Source organism: Octopus sinensis, linkage group LG6 (genome assembly GCF_006345805.1).
Source record: "Octopus sinensis linkage group LG6, ASM634580v1, whole genome shotgun sequence".
Classification (NCBI taxonomy): Eukaryota; Metazoa; Mollusca; class Cephalopoda; order Octopoda; family Octopodidae; genus Octopus; species Octopus sinensis.
Window position 1 is genome coordinate 116,487,900 of NC_043002.1, and position 17,500 is coordinate 116,505,399.

The 17,500-nt window shown below is 34.1% G+C and overlaps 2 protein-coding genes across 5 annotated transcripts in view; one reads left to right on the forward strand and one right to left on the reverse strand.

Moving 5' to 3' along the window:
• LOC115213334 (glutamate receptor ionotropic, kainate 2-like) overlaps nucleotides 1-3,964 on the forward strand; it is a 92,372-nt gene extending 88,408 nt beyond the window's left edge. For all 3 annotated transcript variants that reach the window (XM_036504280.1, XM_036504279.1, XM_036504281.1), the window contains 2 exons: nucleotides 2,863-3,043; nucleotides 3,666-3,964. In XM_036504280.1, coding sequence (XP_036360173.1) covers nucleotides 2,863-3,043; nucleotides 3,666-3,737 — 253 coding nt within the window. In that variant the 3' untranslated portion in view covers nucleotides 3,738-3,964. The remainder of the gene's footprint in view (nucleotides 1-2,862; nucleotides 3,044-3,665) is intronic.
• LOC115213545 (bypass of stop codon protein 1) overlaps nucleotides 1-17,500 on the reverse strand; it is a 45,207-nt gene that overhangs the window by 13,544 nt on the left and 14,163 nt on the right. The window contains exons 1-6 of one of the 2 annotated variants that reach the window (XM_036504282.1): nucleotides 14,947-15,067; nucleotides 10,387-10,927; nucleotides 8,728-8,773; nucleotides 6,696-6,725; nucleotides 4,732-4,898; nucleotides 759-761 (exon numbers count right to left, since the gene is read on the reverse strand). In XM_036504282.1, the coding sequence (XP_036360175.1) occupies nucleotides 4,761-4,898; nucleotides 6,696-6,725; nucleotides 8,728-8,773; nucleotides 10,387-10,927; nucleotides 14,947-15,052 (861 nt within the window). In that variant the 5' untranslated portion in view covers nucleotides 15,053-15,067 and the 3' untranslated portion in view covers nucleotides 759-761; nucleotides 4,732-4,760. Of the gene's footprint in view, nucleotides 1-758; nucleotides 762-2,929; nucleotides 4,146-4,731; nucleotides 4,899-6,695; nucleotides 6,726-8,727; nucleotides 8,774-10,386; nucleotides 10,928-14,946; nucleotides 15,068-17,500 lie in introns of those variants that run through there. The other variant, XM_029782579.2, reaches the window with a different exon arrangement.

The following is a 17,500-nucleotide window of genomic DNA, read 5'->3' on the forward strand; positions in this document are numbered from 1 at the left end:
ATGCACGTTCAAAGAATACTTACATTTTGGAAATTGATTTGTGATATTGCTAATGACTTTGACAATGTTACGAAGTTTTAAACACGCATTTCCGTATCCTACACGGAGAAGGTCAAATGAGTTCAAAGCATGTCAGGAGTTGTCTTCGTACTTGTCGAAAATCTCACCTGAATATTTAGTACTATTTGGTCCTTACTGCATAATAGTTTTTGTTTCACATAGATAATGCTAAATACATTAAATACGTTAGCACGAGCTTAACTACTCAAGTTCGGTGAAATGAAAATCTGTTTCGTCTTCAGTTAGTAACAGATTATCGTTAGTATTCTAGAGGGTGGGGGCATCATAAGATTTTCACACTATTCGAGTGCTATTTTCTGTGGAGAAGACAACAGCTGACTATGAGTGTTTGAAGCTGGAATTATTTCATGAAACATTTTATACTATCAAACCAGTCTGCTCTAACAGTAGAGATTTTAGTTCACTTGATATTTGTATATTAAATAAGGCGGCGAGTTGGCAGAAACGTTAGCACGCCGGGCGAAATGCGTAGCCGTATTTCGTCTGCCGTTACGTTCTGAGTTCAAATTCCGCCGAGGTCGACTTTGCCTTTCATCCTTTCAGGGTCGATTAAATAAGTACCAGTTACGCACTGGGGTCGATATAATCAACTTATTCCGTTTGTCTGTCCTTGTTTGTCCCCTCTGTGTTTAGCCACTTGTGGGTAGTAAAGAAATAGGTATTTCGTCTGCCGTTACGTTCTGAGTTCAAATTCCGCCGAGGTCGACTTTGCCTTTCATCCTTTCGAGGTCGATAAATTAAGTACCAGTTACGCACTGGGGTCGATATAATCGACTTGATCCGTTTGTCTGTCCTTGTTTGTCCTCTCTGTGTGTAGCCCCTTGTGGGTAGTAAAGAAATAGGTATTTCGTCTGTCTTTATGTTCTGAGTTCAAATTCCACCGAGGTCGATTTCGCCTTTCATCCTTTCAGGGTCGATAAAATAAGTACCAGTTACGCGCTGGGGTTAATGTAATCGACTTAATCCGTTTGTCTGTCCTTGTTTGTCCTCTCTATGTTTAGCCCCCTGTAGGCAATAAGGAGATTAATATTTGTATATTAAATAAGGCGGTGAGCTGGCAGAAACGTTAGCACGTCGGGCGAAATGCTTAGCGGTATTTCGTCTGTTCTGAGATCAAATCCCACCGAGGTCGACTTGGCGTTTCGGGGACGATAAATTAGCTACCTGTTGCGCACTGGGGTCGATCTAATCGATTGGCCCCCTCCCCTAAAATTTCAGGCCTTGTACTTAGAGTAGAAAAAAATTGAAATTTGTATAATAAATGGTGATTAAATTGTAATATTCTATAACGAGAGTCGAATTTAGATATAGGGTAAGCAAACTGAATTATTTTTAAAGTATATTTGTTTTGAAGAGGTGTAACTGATTAAAACGATCCATGTTTGAAAATGTTAACTATGTTAAATCATCGGATTTAAAATTCGAAACCGTGAAGTAACAACAAAATTCCATTATAATGTTGATTTCAATTTTTTACACAAGGTCAGTAAGTTGGCGGGGAAGGGGGTAAGTCGATCATATCGACCCCAGTAATCGACTAGTATTTATTTTATCGATCCCGAAGGATGAAAGGCAAAGTTCACCCCGGTGGCATTTGAATTCAAAACAGAAAGTCGGGCGAAATGCCGCTAGGCAATTTGCCCGGTGTTTTAGCGATTCAACCAGCTAGACCCCCCTCCTAAATTCGACTACAATATTGATTTCAAATTTTGGTAGAAGGCTAGCAATTTCGGGGGAGAGGTTAAATCAATTATATCAACGTCAGTGTTCAACTGGTACTTTACATCGAACTCAGTGTTCAAGTTTACATCAATCTCAGTGTTCAACTGGTATTTTATCGTTCCCGAAAGGATGAAAGGCGAAGTCGACCTTAGTAGAATTTTAAATTCCCCTATAATATTGAAAATTGTATTATCGCAACCTGACGCTGAAGTCAATCACAGTTGAATTAGTATTTAAAATATAGAAGATCGAAAATACATACCATAAAAGCTAATCGTCTTTCATGTATCGGTTTCGTTTTGACAAGGAAAAAGAAACATTTAAAATTTGCCTGTGAGAAGTGAAGGTAGAGACGTTTCCGGCCTCTACCTAGAACGAATTATACTAGATTTTGGTTTCACCTTCCTTTAGTGTCCCTTATTTTACGGAATTTCCTCATTTATATTCGACAAAACTTCCTTTTCCTCGAGAAACGAATAGCTGGCTCAGAAGAGGAAACGACCTACTAATCAGAACTTACGTATTTTCCTTTTCTGCCGCGTCCCCAGCCACAGCAAATTATACTAAAATATAAAAGCCTATATGTATTGTAGTACTATTCTATATGTATTGAATTAAAATCTAATCTATCTACCACATCTATATTTTCTCATTTTAAACTTGAAAAACATGAAAAACGTAAACACAATAAAACAAAACAAATTTTAGGGATAAATTTATTTGCTAACAACAAAAATGATATAATCAGATATTTATTTGGCAAACAGCGTTTATTTTTCCGGGAAATAATTTAAAAGTAACACCAAATCATAAATTCATACATATTTATATATTCACTCAATTTATAATTAAAAAAGAAATGAGGTTTGTGGAAAATTAAACAAATGTATGAAAACTTATCTAATTTATTTGTTGTTGATATTTTTAAGTTTCCGTTTTATACAAATTTTGAGGTTTCGAAAAAGCTATTCAACAAACTAGTGCATCTTATTTGTGATGGTGTTACCTGACATTAATAACTTGATGACAAGTGATATAATTTCTTTAATGCTTACTTAGCTGGCTGTTTGGAAAATGTGGTGATCAGAACATAAAAGATCGAAAGAAGGAGAAGGAGAACTCGGCATTAAAATTTGAAGATATGATGGGTTTATTTATTGTCATGGCAGCAAGTGCAGCGATTGCAGTTCTCTTTGAAATACTGCGGCAAATTCACATCTACATTCAGACACACTGCAAGGTAACATAAATATATTTTTTATTCAAAAATTCAGCCAACCATACATCGATTTACAAATTCATAATTCCTCCGTCAATATATTCATCCGTTGAAACCTTTCCGCTTATCAGCACAACCACTCAAGTATCCATTGTTTCATTAGCATTTTTCTCAACTTTTAGTTCTCCGTTACACTTTTATCACTTGTTTTTAGAATAAAAAGAACATTTTGAAGGGTGACTGATTGGGGACAAGCACACGTGGTCCGTGGTCAGTGCAGCATATCTTCTTCAGTTCTAAAGAAAATTGATCATTGCTTTAATTGATTTGAGAAAAGATTTCCTAAATTTTATCGGACTAAAAATTTAAGATTTTTAGTCTATAACCTAATTTTGTGAGAGTCTATCAAGAAATACTTCAGTTAGGGCTACGGACAATCGTTCGATTGGAGAAAAAAGTAAGAAATACTATACGAGGTGAAGTTCATATAACATTGCAGTTTGTAGAAAAAGAAAATCTTGAACTTTGCTGTGAGCATGCTAATATGTATAGTTTATATAAATCTTGTTTATTTTCTATCCAAATAAAAAAAATAACATTAAAAATGCAATATATATTTTTAATCTTTGAAATTTTCTTTCAGACTAAACCAAACTTTTACCAGAGAGAGGTAAAGGAAAAGGAGTTAGAAATCAACGAGGAAAGATTCTTATAATTTGGTAACTAGACATCTCAGTTGGAACCAATAAAAGCAAACAGTGAAAATTGCTTCAGAAAAAACAATAAATATAATCTCTTCATTTCACCGATGTTATATTTAATATGGTGCAAATATTGATGGAATTAAAAAAACAGATATTCTGTCTGATTCATGTTTGGCTAATAAATATCACTAAGCAGTCTAATGGGGTGAAAATTATATCGCTACTTTCAAAGATGTAATTACATTGTTTCTTGTCTTTGTGATAAAGTAATAGAATTTTATTTAAAGATTCGCTTCGCTTCTTTTCATTTTTCACGCATCAGTTTTGGGCGCAAGATTAATAAATTTTAACTCTGGTCTTCACCTCAGAATTATATCAAAATTGTTTCAACGGCACGGAGATTCAAGACTTCTTATATTCTATGTTATGATACATGGAGAAAAATTGTAAGGAGAGGAGCGAAGATATATTGCATAAATATGTTTTGAACTGTCTAAATTAATCTTTCTCAAATGAAAAATACGAAGAGTTCAGTCAGAAACAAATGATGCAATAGAGAGAAAACTTTGCGTATATAGGTAGTGAGCATGCATGAATATATACATACATACAAACACACGTACACATATATTCATGTAAATGGTTATATGGTTGAGTTTATAAATGAGAGAAAGGGAAATACATAATAAAGCAAAGTTGTATATATATATATATATATATATATATATATATATATATATATAGTATAAGGACATAGAGAAGCGAGTATCAAAATGAACATGTGTACATTTTATTCTTTTAACACGGATCTATACAGTAGAATGTAGAAATCATACGCTTCGTGTGTTTCACCTCGGAGAAACATCTCACTCTGCCGACTATTGAGAAAAACTTTTCATTGAGACAAAACCCTGCAGCGAAAGCCTTTCACATTCAAGTATGTTGAAGAACAATAAAATTAATTGTACACATCTTCATTTTATATATATATATATATATATATACACACATGTATATGTGTTCTTTGTTTCCTACTAAATTGATGTATTTTGCGCGCTTTTCTTCCTTGTCTGGAACGAACTAATACTGTTATCATTGGTATCGGGGTCTTCATCTTCTATGTTGTCCACATGCGGCAGAAAGGAACTCAGTCTTACAGTTGTTTGTGCCATCTAGAAACAAAAATATATCGAATGAGTGTATAATCGAAACATATATATATAGAATGAGTGTATCATCGAAACATATATATATATATATATATATATATATGTATATATATATATATATATTATATATATATATATATATATATATATATATATATAGCTTTTAGCTAAATATGATACAGTCGGGCTTCATTTAACGTCGTTTATATGAACTTCAAAAGAAAAGCGGCGTAAAGCGAAACCAACTTCATCATTTGTTCAACTATGCTAGCAAGAGTTACATTTCTCTGATACATTCTTATTGTACATTCCTAGTCAAAAACATCTAGAACCTTCAAACGTAAAACACCTACAATTAAAAATAGTAAGATATGTGTGCTATAAGTAACTTTCAGAGATTAATAAGTAAAAAGCTCAAAAGGATAATAATTTAATTCATGAACGTATCTTAGGTTTGCTTCGTGCAATATTTTCCATCTGTTCATATAACTCCTTGCAACGCTTGTATTCAATTATTATTAACCTGTTTTTGAACCTCTTTATCTTTGAGTATTTTTTACAATGAAAATGGTCAAAACTATCTGAAACTAAAAATCTCAGACAAGTCTTCAGCTTCGAGGTGGTTTTGCATCTTCACTTTTATCATCTTATTTAGCACAATGCTGTTCTATCTCCGTCAAGTCTTCTTTACACATAACTTTACCATGAGATTCAAGTACCTTTACTGTATTATATTTTAAATATTATTTTACCTTAAATGGTTTGCCTGTTTGTATATAGTGGATTCACAAAGACTATATCGTAGAGGATGTTTGTAAAATAAATTCATTTAGTTATTTTTATTTTACTGAACTGAGAATGCAGCCTGTTGCATAATAAAAGAACACAAAACAATCAAACAAAAATTCAGTTAGACAGGCAGACGCAAATATTTAGTTTGTTTATATATTATTTCGCGTCGACTTTATAACGAAACGACGTTAAGTGAATACTGCCTGAACTTGATCATTCTTTGGTTACATAAATGGAGGTTAATATGATATCTTGTATTAATATAATATCTTGATATCCTGAATCGTATAAATTTCTACTTCAACAACACTTCATATTATACAGCACTGAATCATTTTACGACACTCCAATTCGAAGGTAGTCCAGATAGTAATCTCTTAATTTTAACTATAGTCTTCTATTAATGTAATACTGAATATATCTATGCAGTGTTACATTTTGTTATACTATAATACACAACATTCTATTATTTTGAACTGCTACTGTTAATACACCGCCAATCTAAGGCAGCGAACTAGTAGAATCATTAGCAAGCGAGACAAAATGCTAAATGGCATTTTTCCGATTCTACTTTCTAAGTTCGAAGGCCACGGAGTCGGCTTTCCCTTTTATCCTTTCAGTCGAGTACTGGAGGTCAATTATTCAACAACCCCTTCCATGAAAACCGCTAGCCTTGTACCAAAATCAGAAAGAATTATCGATATATTGCCTCTGTAAGGCGGCGAGCTGGGAGAATAACTTATGGGTCGGAGAAATTGCTTTACAGCATTTCCCCCGGTTCTCTGTATGTTAAGCTCAAATCCCATCTTTCATTCTTTAGAGATTCGATAAAATAAAGTATCAGTCAACTATGGACCTTGTGCCAAAATTTGAATGAATTAATAATGCAGTGCTCCGTATAGTTTTCAGTTATCCACATTAAAGGAAATATTACTTTAGTGTTTTTAATAGCTCGGTACAAGTAACAGAAAATAGGAATTTATTTTATTATGAAATATATTAATTTACCGCTTTATTTGACGTTTTATTTTCACAGATCTGAAATAATAAAAAAAATGCAACATTAAGAAAAAATACTAAAACCTGAACATCAAGCTAGATTAACATAAACTTTTATAAAAAAAAATTTGATGAATGCAATATTGCCACAAAACATTTTAAACCACATTTTCATACATTCATAACTATTCGCAGTCACATAAGTCATTTATGATATGACCAGTCTTTTTCTTCCCAAGCTCTCAGGATGTCGGCACTTGCTTTTACTTCTATTTCATATTTATTCATACTTAGATACTAATTGGATTTATGGTATTTAAGTTCGTATATCCATCTCTTTCTAATAATCTTTATGATAGCAAATGGGAATTAACTTTCCACTTTTATATATCATTAAATATAAGCCGATTCTTCGAGCTAAGAATAAAGATGATTGCTATCTTTTATCAATATAGTCTACACGCCTATATCATAAAACGTATGAAAAATGACACAAAATCAGAAAGTAGTTTTAAAACTAGGAAATATTCCATAGTGAACTCACCAAGCAATCACATTTTTGCCAAGAAAATGAATATAAAGGAAAATAGATTAGAACAAACGCTATTTATTGAAGTGTTCTGTGCACTACGGAAAATAACGATGAAAAATTATTTGGAGAAATAAAGTGGTGAAATAACAGGTATCAAGTTGGACATCAAGAACAAACAGGATGTAGTACAAAGATGTGTGTGACAGACATGCTAGCAATATATTTAAATAGGAATGTGTGGTGTGTAAGTACTGCTGGACAGGAATGATATCTGCAAATACTTCTGTAGCAACTAATTAGCCGTATCACTGTCCTTTAGAAATAAATATCACAAAGGTAATTTTTCCTAATATATTTCCTTAGCTTCATCTTCTTTACGAACCTCTAATCACACCTATATCAATAAGTGAATATCATTTGAATTAAAATCGAAACCAACAAATTTTATGTGATTGTTGATGAATACAGTAAACTGATTAATGTTTTAATATACTCGTATAGAAAGAAGGGCTCTATTTGTTTTCCTCCGATTGATTAAGGCATAAAACATAGTTTGAAAATAAATTATAAACTAAGATCAAACACGAACACTCCAAGTTTTTCTAGAAAACTGGTTGTCGTAAAGTTTTCATCTTAAATAATTTTAATATCAGACGAAAAGAAGGCGGCAAAGTGGTAGAATCGTTAGCACGCCGGACAAAATGCTTAGGTGCATTTCGTCAGTCTTTAAGTTCTGAGTTCAAATGCCGCCGAGGTGGACTTTGCCTTTCATCCTTTCGAGGTGGATAACATAAGTACCAGTTGAACACTGGAATCTATGTAATTGACTTAGTTGAACACTGGGAACGATGTAATTGACTTACCCCTCCCCCAAAATTGCTGGCCTTGTGCCAAAATTTGAAATCAATATTAAAAGAAAAGAAGGCAGCGAGCTGGCAAAATGATTAGTAGGCCACACATTTTTTAGCGATATGTCGTCCGTCTTTATGTTCTGAGTTCAAATACAGCCGAGGTTGGCTTGGTCAGTCTTCCCTTCGGAGTCGATAATATAAGTACCAGTTGAGTACTGATGTTGCTGTAATCGACTAAACCCCCTTCCTTACAACTCCTGGCTTTGAAACCAATATTGAAAGCAAAGTTAAAGTGATGACCTGGCAGAATCGTTAGCACGCCAGTGAAATGCTTAGCGGTATTTCTTCTGTCTATATGTTCTGAGTTCAAATTCTGCCGAGGTCGACTTTGCCTTTCATCCTTTCAGGGTCGATAAAATAAGTACCAGTTGAACACTGGAGTCGATGTAACCCATTTATCTCCTTTCCCGAAATTGGTTGTCTTGTGCCGAAATTTGAAACCAATATTGAAAGAAAAGTTCTGTCAGTATAAAAATGATATTGCAGGACTGTGATAGCGTTTCGGAGCTTTTGATTCTAAAGATCGGGAGACTGTTTCTAGACATTATTTAGTTAAAAGGTGAGAATAGAAAAAAATAAAGGAAAAATATGTCCTTACCTGAGTATTATAACGTGGCTGATCAATATCTAAACTGTTTTTCTTTCTAGAAAACAAAAGTAAGCAAACCATTAAATTGAAATCTACAATAACTAAAATAATTTTTCTATTGATTTCGATGTAAACACCCCTTATTCATTAGTATACAATTTATAAAATATATCACAAATTATTTTACTAGTACTAATACTTATCGACCCCCTAGAGAACAATAGACAAGGTCTGTGCCAAAGTATTAGATAAATATTTTGATGAACGAAACAATTTCGATAATTTCTCCCATCTTCAGAAATACGTATATTTATTCGTGAATTAGTCATAGAGGAGGAGAGTCAATATTTATACTGTACGCAAGGCGGCGAGCTGGCAGACACGTTAGTACGCCGGGCGAAATGCCTAGCTGTATTTTGGCTACCGTTACGTTATTTGTTCAAATTCCGCCGAGATCGTCTTTGCTTTTCATTCTTTCGGAGTCGATTAATTAAGTAGCAGTTACGCACTGGGATCGATGTAATCGTCTTAATCCCTTTGTCCGTCCTTGTTTGTCCCCTCTATGTTTAGCCCCTTGTGGGCAATAAAGAAATAAGAAACGTTAGCACGCCGGGCGAAATGCGTAGCAATATTTCGTCTATCTTTACGTTCTGAGTTCAAATTCTGCTGAGGTCGACTTTGCCTTTCATCCTTTCGGGGTCGATAAATAAAGTACAAAGTTGTGTACTGGGGTCGATCTAATCAACTGGCCCTCTCCCCCAAAATTTCGAGCCTTGTGCCTAGAGTAGAAAAGAATATCTATATTGCACATATTCCTTCCGAGACCAGTGAGGTCAATGCAATTGATGTTCAGAATGAATATCTATCAATCAACATCCACAAGGGGAAAATAGATTGAGAGAGAATTTCAAATAAATATTATTACAGAAAGTAAAAAAGGCGGCGAGCTGGACAGAATCGTTAGCACACCGGGCGAAAAGCTTAGCGACATTTCGCCCGTCTTTACATTCTGACTTCAAATTCCGCCAGGGTCGACTTTGCCTTTTATCTTTTCGGGATCTATAAAATAAGTACTAGTTGAACACCGGGATCGATGTTATCAGCTTACTCCCCTCCCCCGAAATTTCGGGCCTTGTGCCAAAATTTGAAGTTATTATTATAGGAAGAAAAAATTGGAAAGTAGCAAACGCAGGGGTTGATGTAATATTCAGTAGGTAATGGATTTTGTTGTGAGGTCTAGTGTTCCGGATATGGCGGTAGCACTTCCTTATTGTATTTCCTTGAGATTTGTAGAGAGTCAACATCTAATCAGCACTGAAGCATTTTCTGGCTTATATTACATATGTGACACCTCCATAAGAAATCATCAGATAATGAATTAGTATTTGCAAGTCTGGTTTAGTAGAAAGGGTGAAACAAGTTTGCTTTATTGATATAAACAATGAATAAGTTATTGGGAGATTTTTAGGTTGCCCTGTCTCCTTTCATAAACATATTTTCAGGACTTTTGTGCACAAACATCGAGTAAGTTTGGCGTGAGCTATCTAGGTTGTTTCTTGGGTGAATGCAGGACGCTAAATGGAAAAGAAAGGTGCTGTTTATTTCAATTAAGCATTGTTAGAGGTGTTTAATATACTGAAAGGAAAAAGTAAAATGAATGTTTCTTACTTTGAGATGACATAGAAAATGAACATAAGTAATACTATGCCCAACAAAATACTGACTGCAGCGACAATTATTTTGTAGTTGGTGAGTTGTTTCTTTAAACTATCTCTCTCATTCACTTTGGCTACTTCACTTTGACTTTTCGCTTTGCTGGTGGTGGTACTACTTTTCGCTTTGCTGGTGGTGGTACTACTTTTCGCTTTGCTGGTGGTGGTACTACTACTACTACTACTACTACTACTACTACTACTTCTACTAGTTGTGGTTATTGTAGCAGTAGTAGTATTAGTAGTAATCCCTGCTGTACTTGAAATGGCACTAATAGATATTTTATTCAACGCAGGTGTTGAATTTCTAATTTGGCGTCTTGTAGTAGATGGCATTTCCGATTGAACATTTTGGTCCGTAGACATTATATTTAATTGGAATGTATCTGCTGTAGATCCATCCAAATCTTCAACTGTCTCCGACTCGACCGGACGGGAAAATTTCAGATGCTTTGTAGTTGTTTGGCCATGACTGCTTTGCACAAACAGAAACACAACTGTATATAAAAAAAGAACAACACAAAAAAATAATTGTTATTGATGAATAGAAAACGAAAACAGCAGATAACATGAAAAACTATCAACGTATAAGTGCGTATAATACACATACAAGTATAAATGCTTTCAAGAATCGTGTATTGTCAAGAGTTTATGTACCATTAAATAAAAGACAGTCTGTTTTACTGGAGACAAGATATAAACTTGAACATATCTGCCTCAAACGCTATCATCAGCACAATAGTTGCTCTTATATACAGGGTGGTCACAAAGTCACGCACCATGGGAATATCAAGTATGCTTTATTAGCGATGAAGTGGGTAATCCATTACAAATGTTCAAAGTGTGGCCATGTAACTCTAAATAAGTGTTCATACGGAATTTGAAATTGTGATGAACCCTCTCAAATAGTTCTTCATTGTCGCTGGCTTGTTTACACGCTTCAACAATTCTTTGAAGATGTCTTTAGTCACGAATCTTTTCAGAATACACAAGAGATTATATGTAGCCCCAGAAGAAAATGTCCATTGGAGTTAAATCTGGTGACCGTGGTACCAATGCATTTGGCCCGCGACGCCTGAGCCATCTTCCTTGAAAATGTTCATTCAGAAAATCACGAAGCTGTAATGTATAATGGGCCAGGATCCCATCATGCTGAAACCAGACAGGATTTTCCCTTCCAAGTAAATACATTTGGGGCATCATCTTGCTGTTAAAGCACGTTCAGATACAAGCCACCTGTCACAGAGCCCTCAAAATAAAATGGTCCAATTACTTGATTGTGCCAAATACCACACCACACCATTACCTTGGCCCCGACTTGTTTATTATGTGCCTCCATACAATGAGGATTGGTTTGTGAGAAAAAACAAGAGAATGTTAGCAATTTCACGTATTGCAGGATGGTGCATGACTTTATGGCCACCCTATATATATATATATATATAATATATATATATATATATATATATATATATCTTTAAATTGTTTCACCTTGAAAGCTGCGGTCATGCTGGGGCACCACCGTTAATATATGTATACACACACACACATACGCACGCGCGCACACACACACACACATATACATATACATACATATACATATATATATATATATTATATATATATATATATATATATTCATAAATGTTATATTGGTGTGTCGGAAGATAAATTTAAGCTGAAGTTTTAATCAGATATCCTACTTTAGGCATATAAATTAAAAGAACACTTAAAAATTGGACAATTATTAACTACATCTGGAAACTTTGAGCTTCAATAAAAGATAAAAAATCCTAGAATATCTCATGCTTACAAAATTGGAAGCAAAAGATGTGACCTATGCATTGCAGAGTAAAGCAAAATCCTCGAAAATTTCCATCACGAAAACCGGGTTTTAAACATGAGATCAGAGCGTTTTGGGAAATACAGACACTTTAAAAACAACTTCATAACTGGTAAAGACATTTTCACCTGATTAGAACCACATATATGCTCACGCACTGATATTACTGCCTCTGAAGCTGTGTTAGACATTTTATTTTCCGCCATCTTTCCCATTATTCTCCTATGTTATCGTTTTCTTTCTTAAGTCAGAATTTCCTCACCAACTCTTTATATTCCATATTACTGCAGTTTAATCTCCATTAATCTTCCTTAACCGTTGTGTTCTTCCTCACTTTGAAATAAAAACGTGTTTCTTCCAATTCATTCAGTAGCACACGGATGATTTTCAGGGGGGCAACACCCATCGATGTAATATTCAGATTTACTGAAGCGGAAGTATGAATATTTTTGCCAAATATTTGTGTGGCCCTTATAATCAATAGTTACTTACATGATAAATTAACTGGAGCTGTTTAATAAATGCAAATACATTAGCTATTTCATAATATACAATTTGTTACTCGTTGCCCTATTGCATGTAATCATTACTATCAATTCTGCCAGAGGATTCGATTACAATCTCTTAGATAAACGAACTAATTAAGTCTATGTATTGATATATATATATGTAATCTTGCTCTAAAAGAACGTTACATTATATACCTAGAAAGAAAATATGGATATGACAACTGAATAACCATTTAGAATTTGCTGAACTTATTGAAATAGTTACGGCACTTTAAATTCTGAATTCAAATCGCCGGGTTTAATAGCATGAAAAACAATAATTGAGTGAGAATCGATTCAATCTATGACATTCTCCTTAATGCATGTGTGCTTTATAAAAAAATATTATTAACAATATCTTGAACTTTAGTGCATAAAGATTTGCTGCAATTTACCTTCTGTGCGTTCTAGGCTACGATTATTCTTCTATTAGAAATATAAACAAAGAAGAAGTAGATCTTTTGTCAGTCTTCATTATCCTGAACATGCTGAGCAACTTAATGAATAATACACTTATCCAAGGTAAACAGTAAACAGAAAACATTTAAGTATACGTACGTACATATATACATGAATAACATGCATGCATGAGTACATGTATACATATATGCATACATATATGTATGTATAGACACATATACGCACACTCACGCACAAGTACAAACAAGCACCCACACATACATACACACATTATTTGGGGCTGAACTTCATTTATTGTTCCAATTTCGATTTATCACATGATTTACATTTTGCCATAATAAGAATATTTTATATATATATTATTCATAACGGTTTTATGTATCTAATAAGTCTAATTGTTATTAAGAATGTTGGACTGCAGTAGTCAATGAAGAATAACGATTCACTATGCAAGATATTACAATAAAAGCAGGTAGGTTTACACATACATTAAATCCAACTTGCGTATCATCGCATATAGCTTCTTTCGCCAAATGAACTTTCTTTACGTAAAAAGTTTGAGAAAGATTTCGATTACAAACCGACGATTAGTGTGAATCATCCTACACTGACCGATATAAGATCAGTAAGCATATCCGTGATAAAATAACCCCCGAAAAGAATACGTTTCACTATTATCTCTTTGGAATTGTACACTGGAAGTGATTAAACGGTTAAACAAATGCAGATGTTCTCAGCTTGACATTTGTAACTATTATTCATCGATCAACCATATTAACTTGGCAATCGATTACACTAAATCTATCACAAACATCATGGAGAAAGAAACTGAAATAATTATGATCTCGAAATATGATTGTTAAATATACTGGTATCGTATGGTTCAATAAAAACTTTGTTACTAAGGGTGCTCAGTCAACTTTATTAGATTTTACATACATTAAAGTGCAACCGACAGATGAAAAAAAGTCCTCTTTAAAGCCTTAAGTTTCTAAATAACCATTGAAGCTTTTCAATTGTTGGGATGTTACACTAGATTTATCCAACTCTCTTTATTACCTTAACCACTAACTTAAAGAATTGGTAAATGATACATAAACTTTCTAACCATATCAAACATATTATTAACTAACTGACTCTGAATAGCTACGTCAGTCTTTCCTAGGATTCGACTAATGATTAAAATTTTCACAATGCATCCTAGTTTTATGAATCTAAAATTTTTCTTTGATATGTATTCATCCTGCTTGGCTGATATAATTCTCTTTGAATTATGTGCCAGAAAATATTCGGTTGCAAAATGGTCACAGACAGACATACAAACATTTCCTCTTCAAATTATATTTTCACAAATCTGAACAATATTTAGTTCATCAAACCAACTTTTACTGAACATATAGAGAATCTAAACGGAATCAATTTTATAAACTAAAAACTCTCTCTCTTTCTCTCTCTTTTCCACACACACAGACACACAGACACACACACACACACACACACATATAAATACAAGGTACGACTTGACTAGACTCTAAACGATCTAATCAAACTAGACAGGAAAACAAAAAAAAATAATGACAGAAATTAGGATGCACCACCCAAAACTGACATAGAAAGGTTATATATACAACTGATAAAAGGTGGAAGAGGTGTTATATAGATAGAAACTTATTATAAAATAGCAACCATAGGATTACACAGATACCTAATACAGAAGCAAGGGAAGCTGGTACAAGTAACCATAAAACACGATCGAAAAAAAAAATGTTTTCTGTCTTTAAGGAAACTGAAAAATACAAGAAAGAAGTCATATTACCTAACAGCTATGAAGAAAAAAAGGAATCAACAAAAGCTTTAAAACAACTGAAATCCAATTTGAAGCTGGAGCAACAATATATCAATATAAAACGATGGCAAAAAGCCCCTATATAGAGAATATTGGGTTAAGCTGAACAAAGAAGAAGTAGGCAAAGTAGAATCCCAACAATGGTTAAGAAGCTCAGGACTCAAAGTAGAGACTAAGGACTTTTAATTGCTGCACAAGATCAAAATCCTTCCCATCAGAGATCACTAAAAACGCATAATGGAAAAAAATACAATTGAAGAATATGTAGTGATGGAGAAGAAATAATAAATCCTATTGTCTGTGGATGCCTAGTCCTGACTAAGAAGGCATATATTCACAGATATGACAGGGTTGGGGCCTACATACACTGGAAGCTATACCAACCCTATGAAGTGACAAAGAAAAAAGATGATATAGGCACACCCCAGAAAAGGTTTCGGAAAATGAGAAAGCAAACATACTCTGGGATATGCCAATACACACAGATAGAGAAATCAAGGCTAATAGACCGGATATAGTTGTCAGAGATCACCAAGAGAAAAATGGCTGCTAACAGATGTGTCAATGTCAAGAGATGACAATGTATCTCTAAAAGAAACGGAGAAACTATCAAAATACAAAGATCTGGAAATAGGCACCACGAACATCCAGCGTAAAACGCTTTCAATACGGTGAATATAAGAGCACCACTAGAAACCACAACACATACCCTAGGCACACAGAGATGCGCTCGGTAGTGCAGTGAAAGCACGTGATAAAAATGACTACTGAATAATAATAATGATAATAATAATAATAATAATAATAATAATAATAATAATAATAATAATAATAATAATAATAATAATAATAATAATAATAATAATTATAATAATAATAATAATTATAATAATAATAATAAGTCTACCACATAGCTGGATTAAGAAATGTCTGGAAATGTATAAAAAAAACACCTACTCTGCGAAACTTTTTGTCTGTTAGTATGAGAAGATGGAGAACCACACTGACTTTGAACAATGACAATGAATCTCTAAATGCAGGAGATGTAAGAATTCCATGTGGCATTTTCCAGTGTGACCCTCTGTCACCATTCCTCTTTTGTCTGGCCTTATTACCTCACTCGAAATTGCTCAATGATGTACAGTACGATTATAAAATGTTTGATAAAAATATAAATCATCTCATTTACATGGACAATTTAAAGCTCTTTGTTAAAAATGGCCAACAACTACAAGGCTTACTACCAATTGTTAAACAATTCAGCGATGACATCAGGATGCAATTTGGCCTCGATAAATGTTCAAAAGCTACCTTTCTCAAAGGAAAAATGACAGAAACATCTCACGTTAACCTTGACTAGCAGAATGTCATAAAGGAGTTAGAACCAGTGGAGAGCTACAAATACCCATTGGTATTTGAAGGGGGCGGAATCAAACATTCAGTGACAAGGGAAAGTATCAGAAGAGAATGTTATTGCAGAGTAAGGGCAATACTCAAGACAGAGCTGAATGCAAGAAACAGGATCGAAGCGGTCAATACCAGTCGTGACTTACAGTTTCGATATCATTAACTGGTCAATTACTGAAGTATGTATTCTTGACAGAAAAATACGAAAACTGTTGACAATGCATAGAATACACCACCCTAAGGCAGATATAGAACGACTAAGAAAAGAGAGAGGCCGTGGACTTTTACAACTGGCAATAACAATGAAGATTGCCACAATTGGTTTAGACACCTACCTGAAAAACTCTGAGGACTGGATGTTAAAACTTGTCTCAAAACATGAAAACAAGAAAGCATCATACCCAGTAACAAAACAGGCAAAGGAATATATAAGTGAATTCCAAATACAACAAATTCCAGAATTAGACTACTAGAAACAAGCACAGGAAAAACTAAGCGCATGAGAAAACTAAACGCATGAGACATTCTTCCTGATAAATGTCAAGAAAAACCTCTCAATGGCAAATACCCAAAGAGGGCTAATAATATCGATGTTGACAAAGCACTTACCCATCAATGATTAATGTCTTCTGGCTTAAAATCAGAAACAAAAGGGTTTATCACAGCAGCCCAAGATAAATGCCTGCCTACAAGAAACTACTAGGCCAACATATTAAAGAACGGCAGCTGCACAACATGTCGTGTATGTCAACAACAAAATGAAACCATAAATCATGTTGTCTCCATGTGCAGTCTTCTACAGAATATCTCAACAGGCATGATAGAGCTGCACGATATATTCACTGGGTAATTTGAAAAATCCTGGACCTGCCCCATGATAAAAACTGGTGGGACCACCAACCACCTCCAGTGCTTGAAAATGATCACATCTCACACCTCTAGAACGATCTATAAAGATCTTGAAATAGAAATTGGCAAAGTGTGGAGCCTCAAGAATAAAACAATA